At 46.7% G+C, this 26944-nt stretch overlaps 1 protein-coding gene across 2 annotated transcripts in view; it reads left to right on the top strand.

Moving 5' to 3' along the window:
* lamc1 (laminin, gamma 1) overlaps positions 1 to 26944 on the top strand; it is a 54406-nt gene that overhangs the window by 12116 nt on the left and 15346 nt on the right. For both annotated transcript variants that reach the window (XM_069684411.1, XM_069684412.1), the window contains exons 2-5: positions 13175 to 13479; positions 20605 to 20735; positions 23592 to 23758; positions 25957 to 26145. In XM_069684411.1, the coding sequence (XP_069540512.1) occupies positions 13175 to 13479; positions 20605 to 20735; positions 23592 to 23758; positions 25957 to 26145 (792 nt within the window). The remainder of the gene's footprint in view (positions 1 to 13174; positions 13480 to 20604; positions 20736 to 23591; positions 23759 to 25956; positions 26146 to 26944) is intronic.

Below are 26944 nucleotides of genomic sequence, written 5' to 3'. Positions count from 1 at the left end.
GTCTCTGTGCTGCCTTTAAGGAACACCGTAAGAAACACACAGGCTGAACTCCCAGAATCCTCTGCTGTCCGGTCTGTGCTGCGGATGACTCAGACAGAGTGCTGGTTTACAGGTCACAGGTTTTCATGTTGAGTGGAGGTGATGCAGATGAACGTTTTGGTGCATTTGAGGACAGTGGGAGAATTTTGAGTGTCTGCAAATTCTCATGACCCAGTTTATTAAAAGAGCTTCCCCTCAGGGTCACAGCTCGAGGTCAGCAGCAGAGGAGGCTGAGAGGAAGGACAAACATTTAATAAGACGGTGCGTTCAAGTGCAGCCTGCAGTCATTCTGGTGAGACAGAGTTCAGAGACGTTCACTTGTAAACAGAAATCTGGATACTTTAATGATCGACTGTGCAGACTTTGACTTGAAAGTTTTGCTTCTTCAGTGAAAGTATTTTCAGCGTCACGTGAAGCGTTTCAGACATGAAAGGAAAACAGTTTATGAATGAAACATTTCTGAAGTGTAAATCCTCCCATGTTTCAGGACGGACCTGCGGGCGGAAGGTGTGTTTGTTAAAACGAGGCGACAGGAAATGAAAGCAGACGGAGCCGCAGTGAAGCTCCTCGTCCTGACTTGAATCATGGCGGCTGCGGTTCTTTGTCGGCGCCGTCGACCTGAGTCTCTGATTAATTTACTGTCAACTAATGAACCTGTCACACCGCTGACTCTCTTAAACTGGGCTTTTCCCGCATGGACTCTGGTCCTCTCGCTCAGTCATAACTTCCAGTTGTGACACAGTTGACCTCTGACCCCTCTGTGAACATTTCCTGTCCTGTGGGAAGAAAAAACGTCAGTGTGGGAATTCAGCTCCTGACCTCGGAGGAGACGCAGCCCGAGTGTGTTAAAGATGTGTGTGTGTGGGGGGACTTTCTGGGGGCTGTGGGCCCGGTCCTGCTGGGACTCTGTGATTTGTTTTGCACAGGAAGTGATTGAAGGCCCGGGGGGGCAGAGGAGCAGAGGAGGGGGCTTCTATTATTACAGAGTCTGTGAACGAGCAGAGCTGCATTACAGGGACAAGCAGATGCATGCAGGGTAATTTTAGCTCTGCTGGCTGGAGGAGGAGCAGGCCGAGTAAAAAGTGACTGCATTTCAAACACACTGAGGGTAAACAGATGATTATGCTGCCGACTGATTTATGCTCCGCTTGAAACGTGATCGTCAGGCCTTTGTGTTTATGATGGAGCTGCAGGAGGCGCACACCTCCACCTGTACCTCCGCACAAACTCTCCGTTATTAAAAGCAAATGATGAACTCTCTCATTTAAACAAAGAAGTCAGCAATTAAACTTTTCAGTGTTTCACTTCTGGCCACACCCCCACCAGTGATGTCACCACAGGGTCTGCCCCATAGCTGATGGAAAACCCCTGTTATGACATCACAGATGGGCGTGGCCAGAGAGAAACATTTAAACTGTTATAAAGCCGATTAGCGCATTAAATCTACTGACATTTGACCAGAAACTGTCAAACCAAACCCCATTCAAAAAACAATCATTTTAAAGTAGTGCTCAGCCTCTTTACAAACCGGAGTTCATCCAGACACAGCTCAGGAGGAGGAGGGGAGGTTAACCAGCTGTGAGAGAGGACGGGATGAACGCAGACGTGATGGAGTTTGGTTTTCTGACGGATCTGGAGGAAGAATATTTGCAGGCTGTGTTTAACCAACACAAATAAACACAAATGATCCTAAATCCTTCATTACGTTAATTATTGTTGTATGGTCTCGCTGTGAGCCGCTCTGAACGTGTGAATGCAGCTCTGGATGTTTGCATCAGATGTGTAGTTCTTGTGGTGTCTCTCTGGTGTCTCTGGTCTCCTGTAAACCTGCTGCGTGCCACATAAACACCCTGCGGACAGAACCTCATTACAGGTTTTCACTGTAAAACTGAAGCAGACGAGCTGGCAGACGATCCCACACCAAACACTGAGTCAGTTTATAAAACCTGCGCGCAGACCTCGGGTTAATTACTCTGTAAATGATGTGCACACACACAGTTTTTAAGGTGGAGGAGATAAATTAATCTTTCATCTCCTCATGCCGTCTTAAATTTCAAAGCTTCACACGGACACGATCAGCACAACAATCAGCAGTAAATCTGGTTTTGCCCTCTTGCAGACAGCAGCCGTCTGTCGCTCAGGTTGTTTGTGTCTCTCAGGCCGAGACGCTCGTCTGATGTGCTTCTTTGTTATAAGCTGAAGCAGACCCACAGATGTTTTCTCTTCTGCTCTGATGTTTCTGATGACCGCCATCTAACCCCAAAAACACAAGTTTTGGCTCCTTTATTGAAGATTTTTGTTTCCAAAGACAGGAAGACCTCCAGCAGATCGGTTCATGTTCACCCCTCCTGACAGCCAGTAACCAGGGAACAGTGACGGCTGAGAGGCTCAAAAGCACTTAAATAAAATTCTAGTTTAGTTTTTATGAAAACATTTTTACTTCATATTTCTGAGTTTTGTTTCTGAAGCTGAATCTCCACTTTTAATCTACTTTTATTACTTTTGTAGTAAATTTTTTATTCTGGAAGAAATGACACCAAACCCCCTTTGAATATACGGCAATTTTATTTTGCTTTGCTTTTGGCAAACATTATACACGATATTAAACACTGATGATCACTCAGAACCAGCTCATGGAGTCTACTGGTAAGTTTGGCAGGAAAATGTATCCGTGAAATACATTGTTCTGTTCATGGGTAGCAGACAAAACCATTGTCAAGTCAGAAGTAGAGCAGCAGCTCCTGTGTCCTGTGAGCTTAAATCAGTGTTTTTCTGAATGGAGTCTGGTGTGTGTGCAGAGAGCGATGTAACGTCTGTGTGTGGTTAAAACAATCATCTTCCTCTGTAACAAAAAGGTCTCTCTCTGTAGGGATCCTTTCTGTCATGTTGTCACACACTTAGAAGAACAATCTGAGCCTGTCAGTGGAAACAACAAGAACTTTTAGTGGACGACCTTTGACCCATCAAGGATTATGTTGCAGCCATTACAGCCTGTTTCACTGCTGCAGGACGAACACATCGACTGGAGACATTCACACACACTGTTGTCATTGTTGTCATTTAGACCCAGTTTTTAAAATACCATAATCCCACTTAAACATGAGGTGAACAGATTTAATCGTGTTGAGGCATAGTGATGTCATCATAGTGATGTCATCAGACTACAAGTATTACCGTACAGTCTGCGTTACTTTAACTCCAGGTGCGGAGTGTAAAAGTAGAGTATATTGCTACACCGATTGGCCCTAATGAAAGATTCTATCCAGGTGCATTATGGGAAATGTAGGATCCTGTGTTTTTGGAGTCAGCTCACATTTTCACCGTTGTGTTCTTAATTGACCTCTGACAGGCTCAGCTGCTTCACAGAGGTCCTTTAATGAAACGTTAAAGCACAGAAATAAAAAGAGAAGTTTGATGTAACTGCAGCTTCTTTGTGACAGACAGGAGCTGTTTGGACGTGTCTGGGGGTAAGTTAGTCACATCTCAGCTCTGAACAAGTGTTCAGTCATGACACAGGTCTTAGTTTATCGAGACTTTGACTTCACAGTGAGGGTTTTGTATCAGCAGCTGTGGGCTCTTTGTGAGGTTTGTTGGGGGGGTCAGTCTGCGTCCTGCTGGGGCTCTTTGTCTCTGATAATGATGGCCGTTCTCGTTTGTTCCTGACGTCCCTGTGTGGTGACACCTCTGGGCGGGGTGGCTGCTTCTTTGGTGGTCTCTGCCGTTAAACGCTGGCCAAACACAGAGACTGTGGGGGAGGGGGGGGGGGCTCTGATTAGATCTCAACTTCTCCACTGAGCCGGGTCTGACTTGAATCTGGCTCCAGGTTATTTTGGGCCTTAAGGTGGAAACCTGGAGTTTGTAAAGTCCCCAAACCTCCTCTCGTCTGTGAACGACATGAAACTGTTACAGTGCAGCCAATCAGGTCTGACGAGGACAACCACAGATACGATACCTGGAGGAGTCCCGTCGTTTATCATGAGGTCTGTTCGACACAGATATTCTGGATTGATTATATCCACAGGTCAGGGAATGCACACGCGCCGGGCGCCCTTATGCCAGATTTACACTCAATGTCATGTTATTTTGTCATGAAGGAGTATACAGTATGTTGATCTGAGGTCAGACAGGCTGAGCTCTGAGCTGCAAACAGAACGACAGTTTCTATCATGGTTTATATTTTAGATGGATTCAAACAGAATCGTGTAAAAACAGACTGTTAGCATCCAGAGGTGTTTTTTTGAGCGATGTGACGCTGAGGGAAGAAAGATGAAGTCCAATACACACCAAGAGATCTGAGCTGTAAGGATGCAGCTGTGCTAATGAATGAATGATGAGAGGACGTCTCCTCAGCCGTTAACAACAATCATTCACCTCCCACCTTCACTCCCTTCCTGCCAAACCCACACACACTTAATTGGAAAACCCCCTGACACACACACACACACACACACACACACACACACACTCTTTGAATCTCTGCACTTTTATATCTTTGCTGTGTACGGAGCAAACAGCAGGACAGGCTGTGAACTTCACTACCCGAGTCTTCACTGTTGATCACCAGGATTTTAGAGCCCAGGTATCCTTACATGTGTCCTCCTCTCTATAAGCACAGACCAGGTGAAAAACACAGAATCAAGCAGCTTCATGTTAAAATCAGTGTGTCTCTGATGCTCCTCTGCAGGGTTCGAGGGGCTGCTAACTTTAGCCTGTTAGCTGAATAAGACCATGACTGGACTGACAACACCTGACTGGGGAACACCTCACTGTAGCGTCCATCACACTAAAACACAACCTGCAGCTTTCAGACTAAATCGAGTTCAGAGTTTCAAAGTCTCAGGAGGTAAACATGTTGTGGACGCTTGGTGTAACAGAGCTACTGTCTCTAACACATGAGAGTGTGGATGAAGCTTCAGAGGGTCGATGACATCATCAGTTAACAGACCGACAGTTTCAATCACAGCCAATCACAGAGCCTGATTTATGTTTGTTTACAACCAAAACTCTTCTTTGAATTCAGACTCTTTATCACCTGAAGCTCTTATCAACTCTGACTTGGAGCCAGTCTCTCTCTCTCACACACACTCACACACACACACACACACACACACACGCGCGCGCGCGCACACACGCACACGCACGTGCACGCGCACGCGCACGCGCACACACACACACACACACACACACACACACACACACACACACACACACACTCCTCCCTGGCCTCCAGCCCTGCCACCTTAATCTCCTCTCGTCCAATCAGAGCGCTGTGCCGGCGGCTGCTCTGTTTATCAAACAGAAGAAGAGATTAAGGTGATATCAGCAGCATCCTGCAGACGCTCGACTGAGCGCGCTCACACCGGGCCTCTCACCGCTCTGTTATTCTCACCTCTCAGCTGTGAGAATGTGTGTCAAGTCTGCACACGCAACACAGAGGACAGTGTGAGATGCATTCAGGTGCAAGTACAGTCTGAACGTGGAGGCGTTCAGGTGCACGTACAGTCTGAACGTGGAGGCGTTCAGGTGCATGTTCAGGTTTCCTGCTGATAACACAGCGACTGATATCCAGAGGGCTGTTCATGTGTGTAAACCAAACACACCTTTATGGTCGTCATGCATTCCCCTCTATAGGAGCAGGTTAGACATTAACAGACAGGTGAATGTGTAACTGTGTGACCCAGTTTAAACTCAACACTGCACAGAAACTCTCAGTTTACTCAAAGAGGACGGAGAGATTAAAATTCCTCCCCTGAGAGGAGCAAACAAACAGGCTTGTAATGAATCTGCAGGTCAGAGAGTGACGGAGACACGAACACGTTACCTGTTCAACACTAACAGCATGTGAAGATTTGATTCACTGTTTCTATAAGCAGTGAACGAGCTAACAAGCCAGGTATGGTGAGCACAGACACAGATAGCTGCTAATCAGTGCTAGCATAAAAGTAAGATAATATTAGAATTAATATAATGTAAACAGGTGAGCTGTATAAAGATTCTCCCCGTACAGTTGTCATGAAGAGAGAAATGAGCTATAGAGACCCAAACTGTTTTTTGTACCAGGCTGTAAACATGTTTATTTCTGCTGTAAAGTTTAACATGGGGCTCTATGGGGACTGACTCACTGCTGGAGGCAGCCTCAAGTGGACACCAGAGGAACTGCAGGGCTTGACACTTTCTCACTGGCTTCAGCACCTGACTGCTTATACGTGTGTTTGAAGGATCTCTGTTGCTCAGGTTTTCTTCGGGTGGATTTGAACGCATCCTGCTGCACAGTAAATTCAGCTTCGATCTTTTTCAAGCTCAAAAACAACATTTAAAAGCAAAGTTAAGTGAAGTGCAGCTGAGTGACGATCAGTCGGACCTGTTGGTGTGAGATTACCTTGTATCTCGTCTCTCTGCTGAAGTGTCCTCGAGCTGAGGGCTCTGTGAGCTCCTGACAGTGACCTCTGACCTCATAGAGAGCGTACAGGTCCAGGAGCAGAAAACTGTTTCATGTTGTGGAGTTTAAACTCTGCTGCATTCCTCACATTCCCCACACTCCTCAATTTGTTCAATGGTCTTATCTCTGCCAGGGTTCAGCCTGTTGACCTTTGACCTCGGCACCTGCAGGGAGGGGAGTGTGCTCTGAGGGATCCCACGCAGTCCTGCACCGGTTTTCTGCGCCGGTCTGGACTTGACTCTGACTCTGTGCTGGGCTCTGCTGCTCCTCTGATCGTAGATGTTTTCAGTATTTGTTCTCACTTTTCATAAAAATAATTAAAAGCTTAATGATAAAGAAAATAAACATAGCCGACTGCTGCTGACGTTAGCATAGCTTGTTTATAGCTTGTTTATAGCTTAGTACTCCTTCAGTGTTTATTGTTCACAAGGTTTTTATTGGAAGCCAAAGGATCCACAGCTGTCTCCTCCTCATTAAACAAACAGACCAGATCAACACTGAATGAAACCGCTTCATGTTTAAATCAGTGTTGCTCTGATGCTCTTTGGCTGCTGCTAACGTTAGCTCAGCTCGTTTCTCTGATCACTGAAGATCCAGACATCTGATGACTAAATTCATCCAGCTATAAAACAAAGGTTAAAATCACCAACATGTAAAGAGGAGTTTGTTCATCATGCAGGGACGACGGCCCCAAACTCCCTTTGACGTCCTGCAGCCTGACCGTCCTCGTCAGAGACCGCAGCGCCTCAAACGTCTGTGTGACGGTTCAGAAACATCACTTCTGACCGAGCAGCCGAGAGGTTGTTTGTGTCAGATGAGGTAGGTTTGTGCAGCCGGACTCGCTCGCAATAATCCGATTACTGCGCTGCGTGTAGACACACAGCGGGGGCCGCGTGCTCGCTGTGACCTTTGACCTCTCGTACCTGCTGCGGCTCCTGTCGCTGGTTGTGGGTCCGGTGCAGAAGATGTTTTCCTCGGGTGGATGGAGGCCGCGGCTCGCTCGTGCCCACACGTTCAGAAGTCAAAGCCGCCATTGTGCTCCTCCGAGAAGAATGCGATGAGGTCATGGGAGGAAATTTAATTGGACCGAGCTACGAGCCGGGCGTTCCCCCCGATGGACCTTCATCCCCCGTCCTCCTCCCCCCTCCACAACAACTGTAAACCCCTCCCCCCTCCTCCCTCCTCCCGACCCTCAGGCCGACCCCGAGGCTCCGCTCCACCAGTGGGAAGAAGATTCACAGGAATGCACTGTAAAAAATCCTCCGTACTGTAAACTCCGCCAGGCTGCAGACTGTAAAAGGACAGAGAGACAGAAAGGCCTCCACTCGACATTATTTTAATTACTTCCTTCAAATCATCTTTATGTGCAGCAGATTCCACACATGATCACAGGTGGCAGGTCAAAGGTCAGCTCAGTGACCTCAGCATGTTTACAGTTTAATGTTGAACATATCAATCTGTCAGTGACACAGTGAGACGGTCAGCAGCTGCAGCTTCACGTTCAAACCTCCTGAAACACAGCGGCACTCTTCACTTCCTCTCAGGAGACTCCCTGTGCCCCCCCCCCAGGACGTCTCCCTCGTTACAGTCTGTCTGAATCTCTGTGGAAGACAAACATCTGCGTGTGTGAGCGCATGGAGGACGTGACTCTGACACAGACGTTGTGTCCTCCATCACTTCCTGTCTCGGCGTTCATCTTCATCAGTCTGAAAAACAGATCCACGATCCACGATCGATTTCGTATCGTTTATTCCGTTCATGGTCTAATATGGTCTTATTTGAGAAAATCTAAATTCTTTTAGTAAAAACAAAAAGTTCTTGATGCAGAAAAAACAGTTTTTGTGTTTAGAAATGTAAAAATTAAAACCACATTTTTGGAAGAAATAAACAAAAATTCAAATTAATAATGAATTAAAAAGTCACTTTTATAACCCTGTGATAATAAATGACAATATGTTTTTTTTAAGTAGTTTATCTCTTTAGTTTCTGACTTTAAACAAACAAACATTTTACAGATCATATAAAAGATTTCTTTTAAAAACAAAACATTTTTTTATTAAAAACTAAAAATCTTTGAGACGAGGAAATATTTAGTCTTCAGTATCTTCTGATCTCTCTAAAGAATAAACCCTGACCTTCACTCTGTGCGACGCTCAGAGGTCAGAGGTCACGGCTGCCTTGTTGCTCGAGGACACTTCAGCAGAGTTTGAACCTCCTCGTCCTCAACCGTCATGCTGTCTTCCAAATGTGGGCAGGAAAAAACTCCCAGCAGCCCCCACTCTGTCTCGTTTCTCTCTCTCTCTGTCGCTTGCTCGCCCTCCTCTCTGTGGACTCTTTCTTCCTCCGTCCATCCGTCGGTCCGGCGTCGCTCTGCCCAGCGGAAACACATTCCAGCCGGTTCATTCCTGCCGTCACCGTGCCCCCCCCCGCTGTCCCTCCCTCACACGGCCTCGGAGAGAAAGGCTGCTCCCCCTGAGCGCCTGGAGGCTCTTTTCATGCTCAGACCTGACTCCGGGCCCCCTGAGGAGAGTCTCCCGGGGTCAGCGCGCCACAATAGGCGGGTTAGCTCCGCTTAAAGCCAAACCGGCTAATTGAGGACGTCGCGTTTGTTTCTCAGCAGAGGTTTGGTGCAGGAGGGACTTAACAGCAGCTTAGACCTGAAGGAAGGAAGGAAGAAAGAAAGGAAGAAAGAAAGGAAGGAGGGAGGGCTGTTTGGTTCTTTTAAAGTTCACTCTTTTTTAACCCAGACTTTAATAAAGTGCTGCTTCCTGTTTATAATCAGAACCTCACAGGGAGCTTCAACCAGACAATGACATAGCTTATTATTTTATTATAATCCTTCAGCACTTATTTAGCCCCGAGTTTTACCTCTCAGGCACCTGTTTGATGGCGCTGTGACAGATATCTGCACACAAGATGCAGGGATGATAAAAACGGCTTCAGCTTGGAGGTTAAACCAATTGATTTTGTTTGATTTCACTTCCTGTAACGTCCAAGCTTTGTTGTTTGTCAGCTTTTATTTTGGTAGAACTCTTGAAGCCACATCCTGCTCAGAGATATGAGCTTCATCCTGATCTTTTAGAGTCTGAATGATTTCCTCTCAGGACAGTTTGAGTGTTTATTTGTTGTCTTTTAAGAATGAGGAATGTTTTCTGTCCCAATGTGTTGGAGCGGGTTCTCAATCTGCAGCTCGCCTCTTCCTCAGTCTGCAGCTCCTCAGTCTGTTCCTCAGTCTGCAGCTGGTCTGTTCCTCAGTCTGTTCCTCAGTCTGTTCCTCAGTCTGTTCCTCAGTCTGCAACTCCTCAGTCAGTTCCTCAGTCTGTTCCTCAGTCTGTTCCTCAGTATGTTCCTCAGTATGTTCCTCAGTCAGTTCCTCAGTCAGTTCCTTAGTATGTTCCTCAGTCAGTTCCTCAGTCTGTTCCTCAGTCTGTTCCTCAGTCAGTTCCTCAGTCTGTTCCTCAGTATGTTCCTTAGTCTGTTCCTCATCTGTTCCTCAGTCTGCAGCTCGTCTGTTCCTCGGTTCGTTCTGTCGTCATCAGGACGGGAGTATCGCGGCGGACAGCCTCCTCTTTGTCTCAGTCACACTCGCGGTCTCGTCAGAGCTCTGATTGTTCTGAAGACGAAGCAGAATTCCTCCACTCGTCACATCATCCACACCGAACAGTCCTCAGCTCAGACTGCTTTAACCTGAGGTTTGTCACAGTGAGGTCATCTGCATCCTCCGCTCTGATTGGTCCTCTCCTCTCACTCTGACACCTTCATGGCCCAGGATCTTTTTTTAAATACTTTTTATTTAGTAAATGTTCACATTTTTATACAAAGACACACGGCAGAATAATCGAGGTAAACTGAAGAGAACTCTTGTCCTTTAGCTCTCAGAGAGACGGTCTTCCTTTTCTTTAAGCTGTTCACCATCTGTTGTTCAGCATGTAACTGTTTCTTACAGTTACATGCTCTGCCACTACACAGAGATACAGGGCTGTAGCATCAGCAGGGGTTAACCCAAGGTCTGCTCAGGACCTCTAAAGTTCTCTGAGTGGAAAAGCTGCTGTGGACGACCATCAGAGTTTCTATTCTTGATAAATGTAAAGATTTAATGATCTGTATTAGAAGATATGAAGGTCATCATCGTATGTGAAGCAGAAAGACGGCTAGCTGATGATAATGAGAGTAAAAAGATTGAAGCCGGTCAGGATCCTTCTCCCTCCTCTCTCTGTTTGCCTCCTGATGGCAGCGCAGACAGAAGCTTTTGTCCTGTTTGTGAGGATGTGGAGGCGTTTTTTTATTTAAAGAGACGTCAATGACAGAGTCTGCCCCCCCCCCGACCGCTGAGACGCCTCTTCGTGCCTCGCTTTGATCTGAGGCCAGAGGCACTCAGGAGGGAAGTTTTCAGCGTGAAGAGACGCTTCAGATCGCAGATGTTCACGATCACATCTGAATAAAACTCTTCAAGCTTTTGTTCTGAAACTCCTCTGAGACGCCAACACTTCCTGTCAAACACAGCTGAGACTTTTAACATTGAACTCTCAGCCCCAAAGTCTGTAGAGACACTAACTCTGACAGGAAGCGTGTGTGAAAGAAGCAGACATGTAAAATATTCCAGGTTATAATATATATATATTATAAAGTGTTTCCTGCTGAATGTCAGCGTCGTGTCGGAGTCCAAACTGTGTCTGTAACGTCGGCTCTTCAGGTGTTCTCTCAGGTCTAGCTCACCTTCAGACGTCATGTTCAGAGTCAGAATGAGTCTCTGTTTGATGATGTCATCAGGGTTATCTTAGTTACAGGCTTACCTGTGTTACACACTGGAGGTGAAGAGGTTGGCTGTTCACCAGGCATTTAGGCAGGAATGATCCAGTTGCATTATGGGAATTGTAGGACCCAGTGTCTCTGGACAAAAAAGCTGGTTTTCCATCTAAAGTCGAAGCCTGGTATCTTGCAGAGCCACTATTTACACCCTACAACTAGGTCCTGTTGAGATAATTTCCCATCATGCACCTGTTGGAAAATGACAAGAGGAAAAGCAAACAATGAAGTGGAAACAGCTGTCCGTGTGTGTGCAGTGGGGGCTGTGTTAGGCTGTAGTGTTAGCGGTAGTGTTAGCATTGGTTAGCATTGTTTAGCGAAGCATTTTCTTTCTCCATACTTCAAACTTTCACCTGAGCTAACTGCCGTCATGCTAACACTGTGTGCTAACGGGGAGCTAGCCCTGACAGCAGCCCTCCATGTTTACGGTCTACCTGGTTTACTGCTTCCTGTTTGGTGCTGCAGAGAGTGCTCCTATTGGCTGTCGACAGTGTTCACGTCTTTGAACTTCACTGTCTGAATGAGCCACGACTCAAACCTCCTGACAGCGACAGATTCACTGAACATCTCTTCCAGTTTCATCCGTAAAATCCTCCGAACAACCGTCATCAGTCTCCACCCTGCAGTCAGCTTCTTATTAACCTTGACCCATAAAGTTCATCAGGCCACTAAGGTCCCCCCCCACACACACACACACACACACACACACACGCACGCACGCACGCACGCACACACACACACATGCGCGCGTGGGCGGCCTGTGGGAGGAGGAAGCCGGTGTGTTTGCAGTTGCTTCATTGTTTCCTGTAATAAACTGCAGCCTTTGTGAGCCTCAGTCCTATCAGCTGCTTCACCTTTATTTGTCGTCGACACCGAGGGGCCCCCCGGGGCCGTGGCCCCTGTCAGCACACTGTTTACAGAGCAGATTCTTTGGTTGAGCAAACAGATGTACCCCCCGCCGCCCGGCTCAAACATGGCGGCGTTCCTTTACACGCTGACTGACGGCTCCGGGAACGTCGAGCCGCCCGCTCGCAGGCCTGCTCAGACTCGCCAAGTATGCAGCGAGCGGCAGCGACCAGAGACCCCGCAGCCCCCCGAGTGTCAGGAGTTAAAGGACCAGACCGCTGCTGCAGCATGTTCCAACTTCTCTTCACATTCCTGCTCAACACTCCCAGATCACTGGTTCTTAGAGAGAGAGAGAGACAGACAGACAGACAGACAGACAGACAGACAGACAGACAGACAGACAGACAGACAGACAGACAGACAGACAGACAGACAGACAGACAGACAGACAGACAGACCCTCTGCAGTGCAGGTGCTGCTTTCTCACCTCTTAAAACTTTAAAGCTTCGTTGAGTTGTTTCTCAGCAGCTCTCTTCAAGCCACCAGACTCCATTAACAAAAACAGTCATTTAACTTTCCAGGTCGTGGTTGAGTTGTTGGTCTAAAGCTGCTTTGATCAGTTTTTTTGAGTTTTTGATTGTTAAATTAATGTTGTGTTGGATCAGTCACACCAAACACCAAACAATCGGTGCAGAGCAGCAGCTCCTGTGAGCTTAAATCAGTGTTTTTCTGAATGCAGTCTGGTGTGTGTGCAGAGAGCGATGTAACGTCTGTGTGTGGTTAAAACAATCATCTTCCTCTCTAACAAAAAGGTCTATCTCTGTAGGGATCCTTTCTGTCATGTTGTCACACACTTGTCAGTGGAAACAACAAGAACTTTTAGTGGACGACCTTTGACCCATCAAAGACTTTTCAGTACCTAACAGTGTCAGCCATGCATGAGTCGTTCTGTGAACACGAGCCTCTGAATGGTTCAAATATTTAAACCTAAATGAGACAGAGTTCACGTGAGGATTAATCATTGTTTCTTCCTGTTCCCTGCAGGTAAGGCCTTCGACATCACCTACGTGCGGCTCAAGTTCCACACCAGCCGCCCCGAGAGCTTCGCCATCTACAAGCGCACCAGCGAGGGGGGCCCCTGGGTGCCGTACCAATACTACAGCGGCTCCTGCGAGAAGACGTACCAGAAGGCGAGCTACGGCTTCATCCGCACCGGGGAGGACGAGCAGCAGGCGCTCTGCACCGACGACTTCAGCGACATCTCGCCGCTCACCGGTGGAAACGTGGCCTTCTCCACGCTGGAGGGGCGACCCAGCGCCTACAACTTCGACTTCAGCCCCGTCCTCCAGGTGAGAGCCGCAGGAAGTCTGCACAGACAGAAACAGGAAGTGGTGGTGGTGTGTCTGCGAGCAGGAGGAAAAATCGTGTTTCCAGGCCGAGCTTTGGAAGTTCTTTAGCTCCTCTGACCCGCATCATGTCACGATTTCAGTCCTGTTACTCCTCCTCTCCAAACCTGCTTAGTTCAGACACGATCATACAAGAGGATCAGGACCAAACATTACGCCTGAGATTAGAGCACCCGCAGACTAAACTGGGATTGTAGTGAGAGATTAAAGTCTAAAGACCGAACACGGAGATTATATTCTGAGATTATAATTACAATATTGAGAATCAATCCCAACATTAAAGCCAAACTGAAAAGAGTCTGGTCTACAGAGGTTGCTAGCTGGCTAACTAGCTAACATAACTAACTGAACATGTTATTATGAAGATAATTTGAAGTTTTACTTTTAAAGTTTATTCCTCGGCCGTTGAGAGGCTGCCACCTCCTTTTGGATACGTCAGGCCGCAAAGGATGCACCCGATGGATCCTTCATGGCCCGGGAAAAGGAGGACGCGTCTGAAGGAGCCTTTGAATGGGACAGCCTTTGACGCGCCGCTGTGACGCAATCGGCCTTCACACAGCTTGAGAGTAAAGTTGGATTACTGAGATTAAAGTCTGAAATTTATGTTGCAAATCTGAGAATTGACATTAAAGTCAAAACTAAAAGATTTCTCTCAGAGGGCACGCCTTCTTAAACTTGATTTCTTCATAGTCTTCTGTTTGAAAAGCGTCACATCATAGAAACATGTGAAAACATGCTTTTATCTCTTTTCTCAGAGGACCCTTTGTAGGGCCCTGAGCCACAGGTTGGGAACCTTTGCTTGAGGATGAGCAGGACAGACTGCGATTGTTATCAGAGAGAAAGGAGCCTCAGTGGAGGTGATAAACGAAGCCACAGTTCAGCTGTTTGATGTCTTAGTGCTCCTCCTGGGAGAGGATCAAACTGTGACTCACATCATGAACGTCTGCAGCCGAGGGCAGCGCTGTCTCTGCTCTATCTTTAGCTCCGTCTGCCTCACAGCACTGAGACGCTTATCCTCCTGTGTGTGTGTGTGTGTGTGTGTGTGTGTGAGTGTGTGCGTGCTGACTGATATCACATGATGTTTGGAGTTATTACAGATCAAACATAACTTAATTAACACCATTAAAATGTTTTCCACGGGCATCAAAGTGAAACGATGTCATACACATGTGTAACTGTGCTGTATTATATTTATACATGCAGTGTCAGTGTGATGCAAACACACTGTGTGAGCCGCTGACAGGAAGATCTTAAACCATGATTCACATCCACCTAAACCAGGTCATTCAGAGAGAGGGAGAGAGGGAGAGAGGGAGAGAGAGAGAGAGAGGGAGAGAGAGAGAGAGAGAGAGAGAGAGAGAGAGAGAGAGAGAGGGAGAGAGAGAGAGAGAGAGAGGGAGAGAGAGAGAGAGAGGGAGAGAGAGAGGGAGAGAGAGAGGGAGAGAGAGAGAGAGAGAGAGAGAGAGAGAGAGAGAGAGAGAGAGAGAGAGAGAGAGAGAGAGAGAGAGAGAGAGAGGGAGAGAGGGAGAGAGGGGGAGAGAGAGACCGACACCAGGTCCGGCTGTTAGCATTTAGCATTTAGTTAGCATTTAATCTGGATTAAAAATGATCCCGGTTTCTTTTTCTATCCAGGATCAGATAATCCAGCTTCCTGTTGTCCTGGTTTTTCAAAGTAAAAGTGGATTGGATCAACCTGATCCAGATTCAGACTTTCCGAGATGATAATATCCCGATCACCAGAGCTCGAAATGAGACCACACACTTTGTCCACAGGGGGCGCCAAAATCCACACACTGCCAGTTCCTCACAGCTGCTTTAAATGAAACATTTCACGTTTGGTGTTGATGCTGTTTGGAGGAGTATTTTATTCGTACAGCGCTGATGTCGTCTGTTTGATCACACGTAGCTCCTGAAGTCCATCCTGAGTCCTCCTCTGCTGCGATCAGGCTCATCCTGATGTTCTCACAATCCTTTTCACACAAACTGGATCAGAGAAAAACAAACCGGATCACCTGACCGGATCCCATTTCTGTCTGTTTTCTTCTTTTGAACAACCTGTTCTCAAGATTTGATCCAGTTTGCTCACCGTACGCCCGGGCCCTGGCTTCCACCTGGTGAAAGGTTTTTTTATTTGATCTGCTACTTCTGATTTAAGCTAAAGACAGGACCAGTGAACTTCACGACCATACATAGCTTAGAGCAGAGTGATGGTAGGTTTTTCCCAGCAGTCCTTTCTGCAGCTCAGGTTGCAGGTTTGATGCTGCCAAGTGTCTCAGCATGTTGGTAGGAGACGCCCCCGAGTTTCCCACTGCAGCCGCCGCTCCGCTTGGCTCCACTGACCTGCAGCTGGAGGACTCCTCTCCTCCTCCTCCTCCTCTTCCTCCTCCTCCTCCTCTTCCTCCTCCTCCTCCTCACCCTCACTCCTCTTCCTCCTCACTCCTCCTCCTCCTCCTCCTCCTCCTCCTCACTCCTCCTCCTCCTCCTCTTCCTCTTCCTCACTCCTCCTCCTCCTCCTCCTCCTCCTCCTCCTCCTCCTCCTCACTCCTCCTCCTCCTCCTCCTCCTCCTCCCCCTCACTCCTCCTCCTCACTCCTCCCTCACTCCTCCTCCTCCTCACTCCTCCTCCTCCTCCTCACTCCTCCTCCTCCTCCTCCTCCTCCTCTTCCTCACTCCTCCTCCTCCTCTTCTCAGTGTGTTTGTGTTTCCATGTTGCTTCACTCCCTGTGGCTGAGGTTGCTTAATCAGTGGAAATCAGAGGCTGTTTTCCTTCTCCTCTCCTCTGTTTGTTGCATAATGTTCCTCTCACATGTGGAGCTGATTTTCTGCTCCTCTGCTCACAGAAACTGCTCTGAAAATGTTAAAGCTTCAGTTTCTAAACCTTTATTCATATTTACAAAGGCAAAAGACAACGTTCGACATACAGAGACTCATCCTTAGTTCTTCATCTGGGTCAGTGCTCCGGAGGGCCGAGAGGAGGAGATCTGATGGACTGACACTGAAATCTGTCTTATAAAGCTGATTTCACGTCTGTCGTCTGTCATGATGTTGATAAAGAACACTGCAAATATTCAGAAGGTCCTTCTGTAAACCTCTCTGGACCCACAGTAGTTTGCTTCTTGTTTCCCACATCCTCCGCAGGAACTAGTCCCTGCTGTGGCGACCTCTCACGGCGTATGAACTCCTCTCCGGCCCTCTTTCAGCAGATTCCCTCCAGCATTCAGGCTCTCACGTCTTAAAGAGATATATATATATATATATATATATATATATGATATTTGATCTACATGAGTTAATGCTTCCTGTAGCGGAGCAGCAGTGATGGCTCAGAACTCACAGCCTCCCTGATGTGTCTCTAACACCCCCTCATGTAAATGAACAGATTTAGCCCCCAGCTCAGCCGTAAACTTCCTTATTTGACCTGTCGGCATGAAGCTATTTATACTGAAGCTGCGGACTCTTTGGAGGCGTCAGACGGCTGTTTGTCGCTCTGTGACATTCCTGCTGTCTGTCATCCCTGAGCTGAGAGAGGGGAATAACCACCAGCTGAGAGCGGCCACCTTAACAGCCCGCCTGGCTGCCGACCAGCTCTCACTCTCGTTTTATTCTCGAGCCGTGTTTCCAAATCTTTTCGGACTGTGAGCCCTTAAAATACAGCAGCGTCTACCCACAGGGGCAGATCTCTGAGGGAGGAGCGTCACCGCTGAACGTCTGAGAGTCGATCGATGTCTGAGAGAGGAAGTGTCCAGGTTTACAGGCAAACAGGAAGAGTTGAGGGAGTGACACGTTGTTGTTAAAGCAGGAGTTTGTTGTGAGCGCTCCATAAATGAGCTAAAAACTGAATCAGTTCTGTTTGCAGCTGATCCTTTCAGCTCCAGTTAGAGACGCGTCCACAACAGGAGTTTAAATTTGTCCGCGCTCTGACCCCCCCAACCCTGGAACATCTCACTGACAGGGTCTTTAAACACCTTTTATTGTCTAAGATGAAGATCTGTAAAGTGTTGAGTTGGCTGACGTCTGAACTCTGTGCTAACATGGAGGTTACCCCTCAACACAGAGACGTTCACTGACAGGAATCCTTCCTTCAGGACATAACGTCCTAAAGTTTCTTGATATTTACACATTGAGGATGTGTTCTGAAACTGCCACTCAGCGCAGACAGAACGCAGCTAGTTGGTGTCCATCAGAGATATCCTGGTACTGACCCGAGCTAACAGCTCCTCACACTGGGCTCTGGTCAGCCTCAAGCAGCAGGAGAGTTCATCAGACACAGCTCAGGAGGAGGAGGGGAGGTTGATCATTATTATAAAGTAACTACGATTGTTAAATATGTTTAATGCGTGAGCAGAACCCGACCCATGTCATCGTCAGGCTCCTGACAGACACAGTTCTTGTTCTCAGGCTGCTGCAGCTCAGCTGAATGTTTGTGGTTCCCAGAGGAGTTTGGGAGCGTCAGGCACAATTCTTCCTCCTAGAAAACATGTGTCTGAGCCGAGGCGTTCCACACTGGCACGGAGCCGCGCATGATTGATAGCAAACAAATGTTCTGTTCAGTTTAAACAGTGTTGACTCAGCCGAGGACCTGCGTGAGCTTCCTGGGCCGACGAGCTGCAGCTGCCGGACGGACGATAGCACGAGTTTATTCTGCATGAATCATAGAGAGAAACTCGGGCGGTACCGAGCGCAGGAAGCTTTCAGATAACTGACCAGCTGAGAAAGCAGCTGCAGAACGTTTTCAACCATGACAAGCGTTCATTAGAGCCTAATGTCAACCAGAAACAGGATATCAGCCAACAACTGAGCCTGCATCAGAGTGTCAGGGAAAACCTGCAGTGATGTGGAAGCTTCACGAGCTAACAGTGACTGCACACGGGAAGACGTTAGGCTTCACAGCAGAGCTTCGTCGTGTAGCTTAGCAGTAGTCTGACATGTTAACATGGGGCTCTATGGGGACTGACTCACTGCTGGAGACAGCCTCGAGTGGACTCCAGAGGAACTGCAGCGTTTGACACTTAATGTTGGCTTCATTTTTAGACCTGGAGGTTTCTGCGTGGCGTCTTCCAGCATGTTGACTCTTTCCTCCCCGTACACGCCCTCGCTGCATTTAAAATCACCACCGTAGGCAGGAAGAGATAAAGTGAGGGCGTAGTTAGATTTTTAACTATGGATGGGAAAGCATTTATTCTATGCTGGCTGCAAACATGTCGGGGATCGGACTGTTAGCTCTGAAATAAGACCTGCATTAACTTCCTGTTTAATCCCTCGGTGGAGCGGCCCGCTCTGAGTCACAGCTCGGAGAAAATCTGTGGGTGAATCAGAAATGTGTTCCACATTCCCAGCAGTTATACGAGGAGTTAGCATCAGAGTGTTAAGTCACAGGGGGAGGATAAAAGTACACCACGTTCATCCTGAACAGGATTTAAATGTCGACCACAGAAAGTCAAGCGCTGCTTATCAGACACACAGAGCTGTTCAAACCTGCTGCTTCCTCTGTGACCTCTGTGACCTCTGTGGGCTCGTTCCTCTGCTGCTTTTATCTGACTTTTTATCACTCTGGAAACATGAGGGTTAAATCTCCTGTTAGCTCCGGGAAGAGACTGAGTGTTTAACGGGGCCAGTCGGCTGTCAGCAGAGAGCTTAACAGTTTCCTGCCGAGGTGGGAGTCAGAATGTTTTCATGGAAAGCCATCAACATGGAGCATCTATTTCACACAGATACGGATGAACATGTAAACAGTGAGCAGACCGGCCTGGTCCTGACTCACTCTGAGGTTCACATCTCTGAGCTGTTGTCCTCACACAGCTGCTGTGAGCGCTCACTCTGCTCCGTAAAGAGCTTCAGGCCTGATAAGCTTCCTGCTGATACTGAACAAAGCTATCGCCGGCCTTCGCCCTCAGTTTCCCATGAGCCTTTTCTCACAGGCGGGACGTTGGGTAACTTTCTTTATCCTCCGTGATGAGACAACACGGCCCAATCTGAACAGGTGTCCCGCAGTAAGTCTCTCCAGCTGCTCTCGTATTCGTAACGCCAAGGAAATAAATTCCATTTGACTACAAATGTCACAGTTTGCGGTGTTGCGTCACCGTTTCCCAGCGTTCCCACAGCCTGAAGACAGAAACCTCCTCTCTGTGTGCAGCTTCATGAGCCAAGCGTTCTACGATCCGAGGAATATTTTACTCAACATCTGTGTTTGCTTTCGCCAGAGGAGAGGCTCCAGAGACGGTCCAATGCTCCGCTTCAAAGTGAAGTATGTCATCAGATAGGGCTAGATTGCTGTAATATACAGTTGTTCCCCTCAGGATGATCCTCTGACCTTTTATCTAGCGCCATCATCAGGTCGACATTTTAATGTGTCTCATACTTTGTTCATGATTTAATACTGCAGCACTCCTGGCCCCCCCACAAGCCTCAGCTGCTGTGTTTACTGTTAATTAACAAGGATTAGGACTGGGCTCAAAAACAACCTTTAACTACAGCAGTTCAGGTTCTCACAGCGCCGCTGCAGGACTTCAGTCTGCTTCTAATGCACCACTTTGTATCATGTCTGCAGGCGGCTGAGAAACCTGCTGTCATGTCGTCCTCCTGCCTGCATCCCGCCGCCTCGCCGATCTCCACATCTCTGCGTCTCTGTGTGTCTTAGTCGGGGATCAAACTCTCACACAGTCACACTCTGAGTTGTTTGCAGAAACGCTGCTTTGAGAAGTTGCACAAATTGTTGGACCAAACCGATTAAATGTATTGCAAAGTGTGTTAAATCTGCTCCAAGCCAAACTAAACGATGTAAAAGTGCTGCAACAAATGTGAGAAAAGTAATTAAATAATTGATTATGACTTCATTGCAAAACTTAAATAAAAAAATTCAGATTTTAAAGTCAGAATTTTGACCTTTGACTCAGAAACACGACTTACCCAGAAACTTTTCAATATTTTTTTAACTTGAAACTCACATTTGCCTCCTGCCTCTTCTCTTCATCCTACTACAACGGGATTTAAATGAGTGTGCAGGATCTGTTTGCTTATTGACCGATGGTCTGACGTCTCTAACCGTGCGGCCATGTTGTGTCTGTTGCAGGACTGGGTGACCGCCACCGACATCAGAGTGACCCTGAACAGGCTCAACACGTTCGGAGACGAGGTTTTCAACGATCCCAAGGTCCTCAAGTCCTACTACTACGCCATCTCTGACTTCGCTGTGGGAGGAAGGTAAAGAGCTCAGGACGCATATTGTCCCAGTTTTATATCTTTTATCACATCATCACAGTGAGAAGCTTCACCTCTGATTAAAAGCTGCTGAAAGACAAGTTTCCTTCTTGTTTACACCTGAGTGTGAACGTGTTTGAGCAGCCTGAAACCTGCGCGGACAAAGAAACTCTTCTGAATGACTGAGTGTGGTCAGGTGGTTTGTGGCTCCTGGTCTTCCTGTGTCACTGTGTGGTCCGCTTCCCTGTGGCCTGCACCGGAATCCACAGAAGAACTCCTTTTCCTGCACGTCTGAAAAAAAGGTTTCGACAGGCATCACAGGAGTGTTAAGCAGGCTGCCGCTGCACAGCCTCTGCAGCATAATCTGTTTGAAATGTGGAGCAGATTTCCATTACACAGCCAGCATTCCAAGCATTCCTGGCCGGCAGGGCTGGATTACAGGGAAACCGGAATGGGGCGGACCGACCGCCATGATGGGCGGAGGAAATGGGGAAGAGTCTTGAGCTGGAGCACCTGTCAGCGCTGCAGAATTGAACCTGTATTTATCCAAGGAGGGGTTTCTGAGGAGTCTTTTCCTCCCTCAGCTCCACCCTGATTTACCTGAACCTGTTCACCTGAGAGCTGAGCAGCACGACCAGCTCACGAGTCTTTAAAGCGCAGCTCAGGGGCAGTTTTATCAGGCTACGATTCAACTTTCGAACTCTGCAAAACTGCTGGTTTTATCATCAGTCGAAATACAACAGACTGAGCTGAAAGTTTGTCTGATGAGGAACACTGAGACTATTTTAAATAAAAATTAAAATGTGATTTGAACCCTCTGAACTTCCTCCAACCAGTTTTCTTCGTGGAGGAGTCGCTGACTTGGAGCATTGCTCAAGAAAAGTTGTCCAGTTGCTAACCCAAACAAAGCTAACAGTCTAACAACAGCTAACATGCAATGTAAAAGCTTTTACCTCAAAATGTGCAGCCTGGTTAGTGAACAGAATGCTAGTTAGTTGTTAGTAGCTGCACCAAGAAAAACTTGAAGTAAAAAAGCTAACAATAGATGCCTTGCTAACCCAAGTCAGGGCAGCTAACAGGAGATTAGACTGCCTTACAGTTAAGGATAAAAGGCTAACGCCGGGGACACACCGGACGAGGAAGCGCTGCGAAGAAAATAGACCAGACGCCGAAACGATCGCTGCAGGGCGCGAGCCGGCCGCAGAGGTGCACGCCGCGCGTCTGGTGTGAACGACACAATTGGTTAACATGGGCGCCGAAAGGAAACAGGCTCCGCTTCACGCCTTTTCGCAGCTATTCGCGGCGCTTCAGCGTCCGGCGTGTCCCCGGCGTAACTTGAAAGCCAACAGTGAGAAGGTCAACAGTAGAAAACTCAAAGATAAAGGTCTAATTACTAACCTAAGTCAAAGCTAACAGTTAGTAAGCTAACAGGTGATAACTAAAGTCAGAGATAAAAGCCTGGTGAAAAACTGAACTCAGAAGGAAAAGTCTAGACTAGCTACTTACTGCTAAGCTGCTAAGTAACAGTGTAGTTACTAGACTGTTACTTGCCAAGCTACTATGTCAAAGCTAACCATCATAAAGCTAACAGTGGATAACTAGCACAAGTTAAACATAAAAGGCCAACTTCAAAGACAACATAAGGCTAACAGTAGAAAACTTAAGTCAAAGATTAAACTCTAGTTGCTAACGTAAGTGAAAGCTAACAGGCATAAAGCTACAGTAGACAACTAGCCTATAGTTAAAGTTGAAATGCTAACTTCAAAGCTAACTGTCAGGAGGCTAACAGTGGAAAACTTGTTGAAGATAAAAAGGGTTACCTCAAAGCTAACCATCATAAAGCTAACACTAGATAACTATCCTCTGGTTGAAGATAAAAGGCTAACTTCAATGCTAACAGTCAGAAAGCTAACAGGAGATAACTAAACTCAAATATAATATTTTAGTTGCTAACCAAATTCAAGGCTAACAGCTAAAATGCTAAGTGTAGAAAACTACAGCCAATAATAAAAGTCAAAGCTAAGAGTATATTAAAGTAAAAGATACAGGCTAACTTCAAAGCTAACAGCCAGAAGGCTAACAGTAGCCTATAGTTAAAGATAAAGGCTAACAGTCCTCAGACGACAGTTTATCTTCTGTCTCGGGGCTTTTATGTTAGTTTGTAAACTAATTTAGAAAACTTGTCTCCTGCGTGTGCAGGCAGATCCTCGTGTTCAGAACCTCAGCCAACAATCTAACAATGATTACGTTTCTGAATGTGGCTCATGGACCACACAGGAAGATTATACTCATGAATATTTTTCTAAATTGATGTTAATAAAACAGGTGGCAGGGATTAGGCAGGAATGGAGATAAAAACTTTACTAAAACTGTGGACAGCGAGTAATGAAATGTATTTGGCATGTGTGTTTTAGTATTTTTGCAGCAGTTGGTGTAGGCAGCCTCTTTTTCAGTCTTCCTCCTCACCGTCAGTTTTTCCACTGCTGTCTGCCAAGCAACACCTGAGACAATAACCAAAGGGTTGCTGCTGAGCAAGTCCGGTCCTGTTGTGAGGGGCTCTTCCCCCCCGCAGGAAGTTTAACAAAACCTTCCCTCAGAGTCACCGAGAGGAAAAACCACATCAGAACCAAAAATAATAAACACACCACAGTGTCCTCTCAATGCATCTTAAACTCTGAGAGGCTGTCGGTCTCTGATGGGGGTTTGTTTTTATGTACACGCCACATGATCAAAGTGTCTCAATGCATCAGAATTAAAACTTTATTAACATCAATGCAGATTATTGCTCATTACAAACCTTTATTTTGTTGCAGTTTGCTGTGTTTTCCAGGTGTCACAGGTGTGTTTCTCTGCTGTCAGGTGTAAGTGTAACGGCCATGCCAGCGAGTGTGCGAAGAACAACAGAGGACGGCTGGTGTGTAACTGCAAACACAACACGGAGGGCGACGACTGCAACGTCTGCAAACCGTTCTACAACGACCGGCCGTGGAGGAGAGCGACCGCCGACAACTCCAACGAGTGTCTGCGTGAGTGTGCTCAACTGTAACCCTTTGTTTACTGCTGTGTGTACTGATGGTTCTACAGTAGATACCACTGCTTTACTACACCTACCACTGCTTTACTACACCTACCACTGCTTTACTACAGCTACCACTGCTTTACTACGCATACAACTGCTTTACTACAGCTACCACTGCTTTACTACACCTACCACTGCTTTACTACACCTACCACTGCTTTACTACAGCTACCACTGCTTTACTACGCATACAACTGCTTTACTACAGCTACCACTGCTTTACTACACCTACCACTGCTTTACTACACCTACCACTGCTTTACTACAGCTACCACTGCTTTACTACGCATACAACTGCTTTACTACAGCTACCACTGCTTTACTACAGCTACCACTGCTTTACTACACCTACCACTGCTTTACTACAGCTACCACTGCTTTACTACACCTACCACTGCTTTACTACACCTACCACTGCTTTACTACACCTACCACTGCTTTACTACGCATACAACTGCTTTACTACAGCTACCACTGCTTTACTACAGCTACCACTGCTTTACTACACCTACCACTGCTTTACTACGCATACAACTGCTTTACTACAGCTACCACTGCTTTACTACAGCTACCACTGCTTTACTACACCTACCACTGCTTTACTACACCTACCACTGCTTTACTATGCATACAACTGCTTTACTACAGCTACCACTGCTTTACTACACCTACCACTGCTTTACTATGCATACAACTGCTTTACTACACCTACCACTGCTTTACTACACCTACCACTGCTTTACTACGCATACAACTGCTTTACTACACCTACCACTGCTTTACTACACCTACCACTGCTTTACTACACCTACCACTGCTTTACTACGCATACAACTGCTTTACTACAGCTACCACTGCTTTACTACAGCTACCACTGCTTTACTACAGCTACCACTGCTTTTCTATGACTGGTACTGCTGTACTACTGCTAGGATTACTGCTAGTAGATAGTACACCAACACTGCTTCCACTTTGACTGCTGGTTATTACACAAGAATTAATATCGCTCTGAGTACAACTATTACTACTTCTACTGTTACAGTTAGCGATGAAGCGATACTTCTTCATCTTGCAATAACTATTTCAATCAAATCATATAAACAGCATTAAAGAGATGAAACTGTTTATCTGTCTGTTTATGTTAAAGAACACACAGACACTGTGAAATATAGGGACAGACCCACAGAGCAGATCCCATGATGCATTGCAGACGGCTGTCTTCCAGTTTACTTTGCAGTAACTGATCCCTTAGTTTCCAGCGGGGGAAACCTCAGCATTAGTCATGACAGTCTCTGGGGGATTGTGGGAGCTGTAGTTCCTATATCATTGTGCAGATGCATGACTAACAGGGTTCAGGGAATATTCATGTTTCTCTGCTCCCACAGTGGATTTAATCCTCCCTCACATCAGCACAGGAAACAGAAGGGTTAGGGTTCGGCCTGATAGTATGAGACCGTTTCTGAACACGGAGAAACAGCTGACACAACCCTGTGTTTAACTCTCAGTGCAGGTTTGTTCTCTGCGTGCAGCTCAGTGTACGCTCAGGTAGCAGGGCTGTGTATGTGTGATAGAGTGAGTAACCTGACAGGACTGCATCTGTTACAGCTTTACTGCTGCTACTGCTTATAACTGTAACTGCTCTAATGCAGCTGGAACTGGTTTGCTGTGGAGCTGCACAGATGATACATAATCTACATCACGATTCAGACAACTGTTTTTAGACATGTGTTGATCGAACATGGGTTTTAACAGATTGTTTTATTTCATTTTATACTTATTCTTATTTGACATCTATTCCAACTGATTGCAGGATTCCGGGAGGCGAACCTCGAACCCTGAAAATTGTGATTTGAAATGAACTTTGAGTGGACATCAAGACTTTAATAGTTTGTTCAGTGAAAATAGAAATTGCGATGTTGAAATTCAGACTCCTACCAGTCTGATCATTTCACTATTTTTATGTCTATCAAAATAAAAGTGCTGGAATATGATCTTTCCCCCCAAAATTGTGCAGCCCTAGTTTACTGTCTATAAAACACGCTGAGGCGTGTTAACATGAACACTGACAGTAACCCACAGTATTGTATATAAACGGTGCTCTCTTCATACTGCGCCTGCTCATGTTAAACCGTGTCTCTCTCTCAGCCTGCGACTGTAACGGGAAGAGCTCCGAGTGTTACTTCGACGCAGAGCTGTACCGGGCGAGGGGTCACGGAGGTCACTGCAGAAACTGTGCCGACAACACCGACGGCCCCAACTGTGAGCGCTGCCTCGACAACTACTACAGAGATCAGAGCGGCAGCCGCTGCCTGCCCTGCAGCTGCAACTCTGTCGGTGAGTCTGACACACGGACACACAGCTGATCACATGTTCTGAACCCAGCCAGAGCTGTCAACACTCACTCATCTGAACACGCCGTAGAAGACCAGACTGTGTGTTTGGTTCACGCTGTACATCTGCAGACAGAAAGAGGTGGTCAGCGGGAAACATGCTCATTCACTTATTAACCTATGGTTTAATGAGAAGCTAAATCCTGCTGGTTAGCCTAGCTTAGCATGAGTGCTTTGGAACAGTTAGCCAGGAAGTTATTCCTCCAAATGAAGAAACAACCAAATAAACATCTGACGTGTTAATCAGTGCGCTGTAGAGGAGCGTGGAGGTGGATCATGTTGTTTTTGGACACAGCCAGGCTAGCCGTTTCCTTGTTTCTTATCTTTAGGCTAAGCTAACCTAAGCTAAGCTAACCAGCTGCTGGCACCACATTCATTGTGTACGTACAGATCTACCAGTTAAGATTTTTTGCATGGTCCTGCTCAGAATGATCTTAGATACAAACTATAAAGAACGAGCATTTCATCTTTTGCAGCTGACAGATAAAGCGTTGGTGTTTCTGTCATCGTGTTAGTTTGTTCTGTAACATGATGCGCTGCAAAACGTGGGGAAACCCTGCAGGTTGCAGGCTGCTGCCCCGATATAGCCGACAGATAATTCTGTCATATTGATCTTAAATCAAAACTCTGATAGCTGCAGAGGAACTAACGTAACTTTCAGGTTGTATAGATTTTAGTGATATCTCAAAAACTAGAGTTCAAGCAGGAGCAATTATAAATATTCTGTTCATGTCTCCACCTTC

The sequence above is a fragment of the Semicossyphus pulcher genome, unplaced genomic scaffold (genome assembly GCF_022749685.1).
Source record: "Semicossyphus pulcher isolate SPU_LCO1_2020_fin unplaced genomic scaffold, fSemPul1.0.p SCAF_7, whole genome shotgun sequence".
Lineage (NCBI taxonomy): Eukaryota > Metazoa > Chordata > Actinopteri > Labriformes > Labridae > Semicossyphus > Semicossyphus pulcher.
This window is presented reverse-complemented; position numbering and strand designations above follow the sequence as displayed.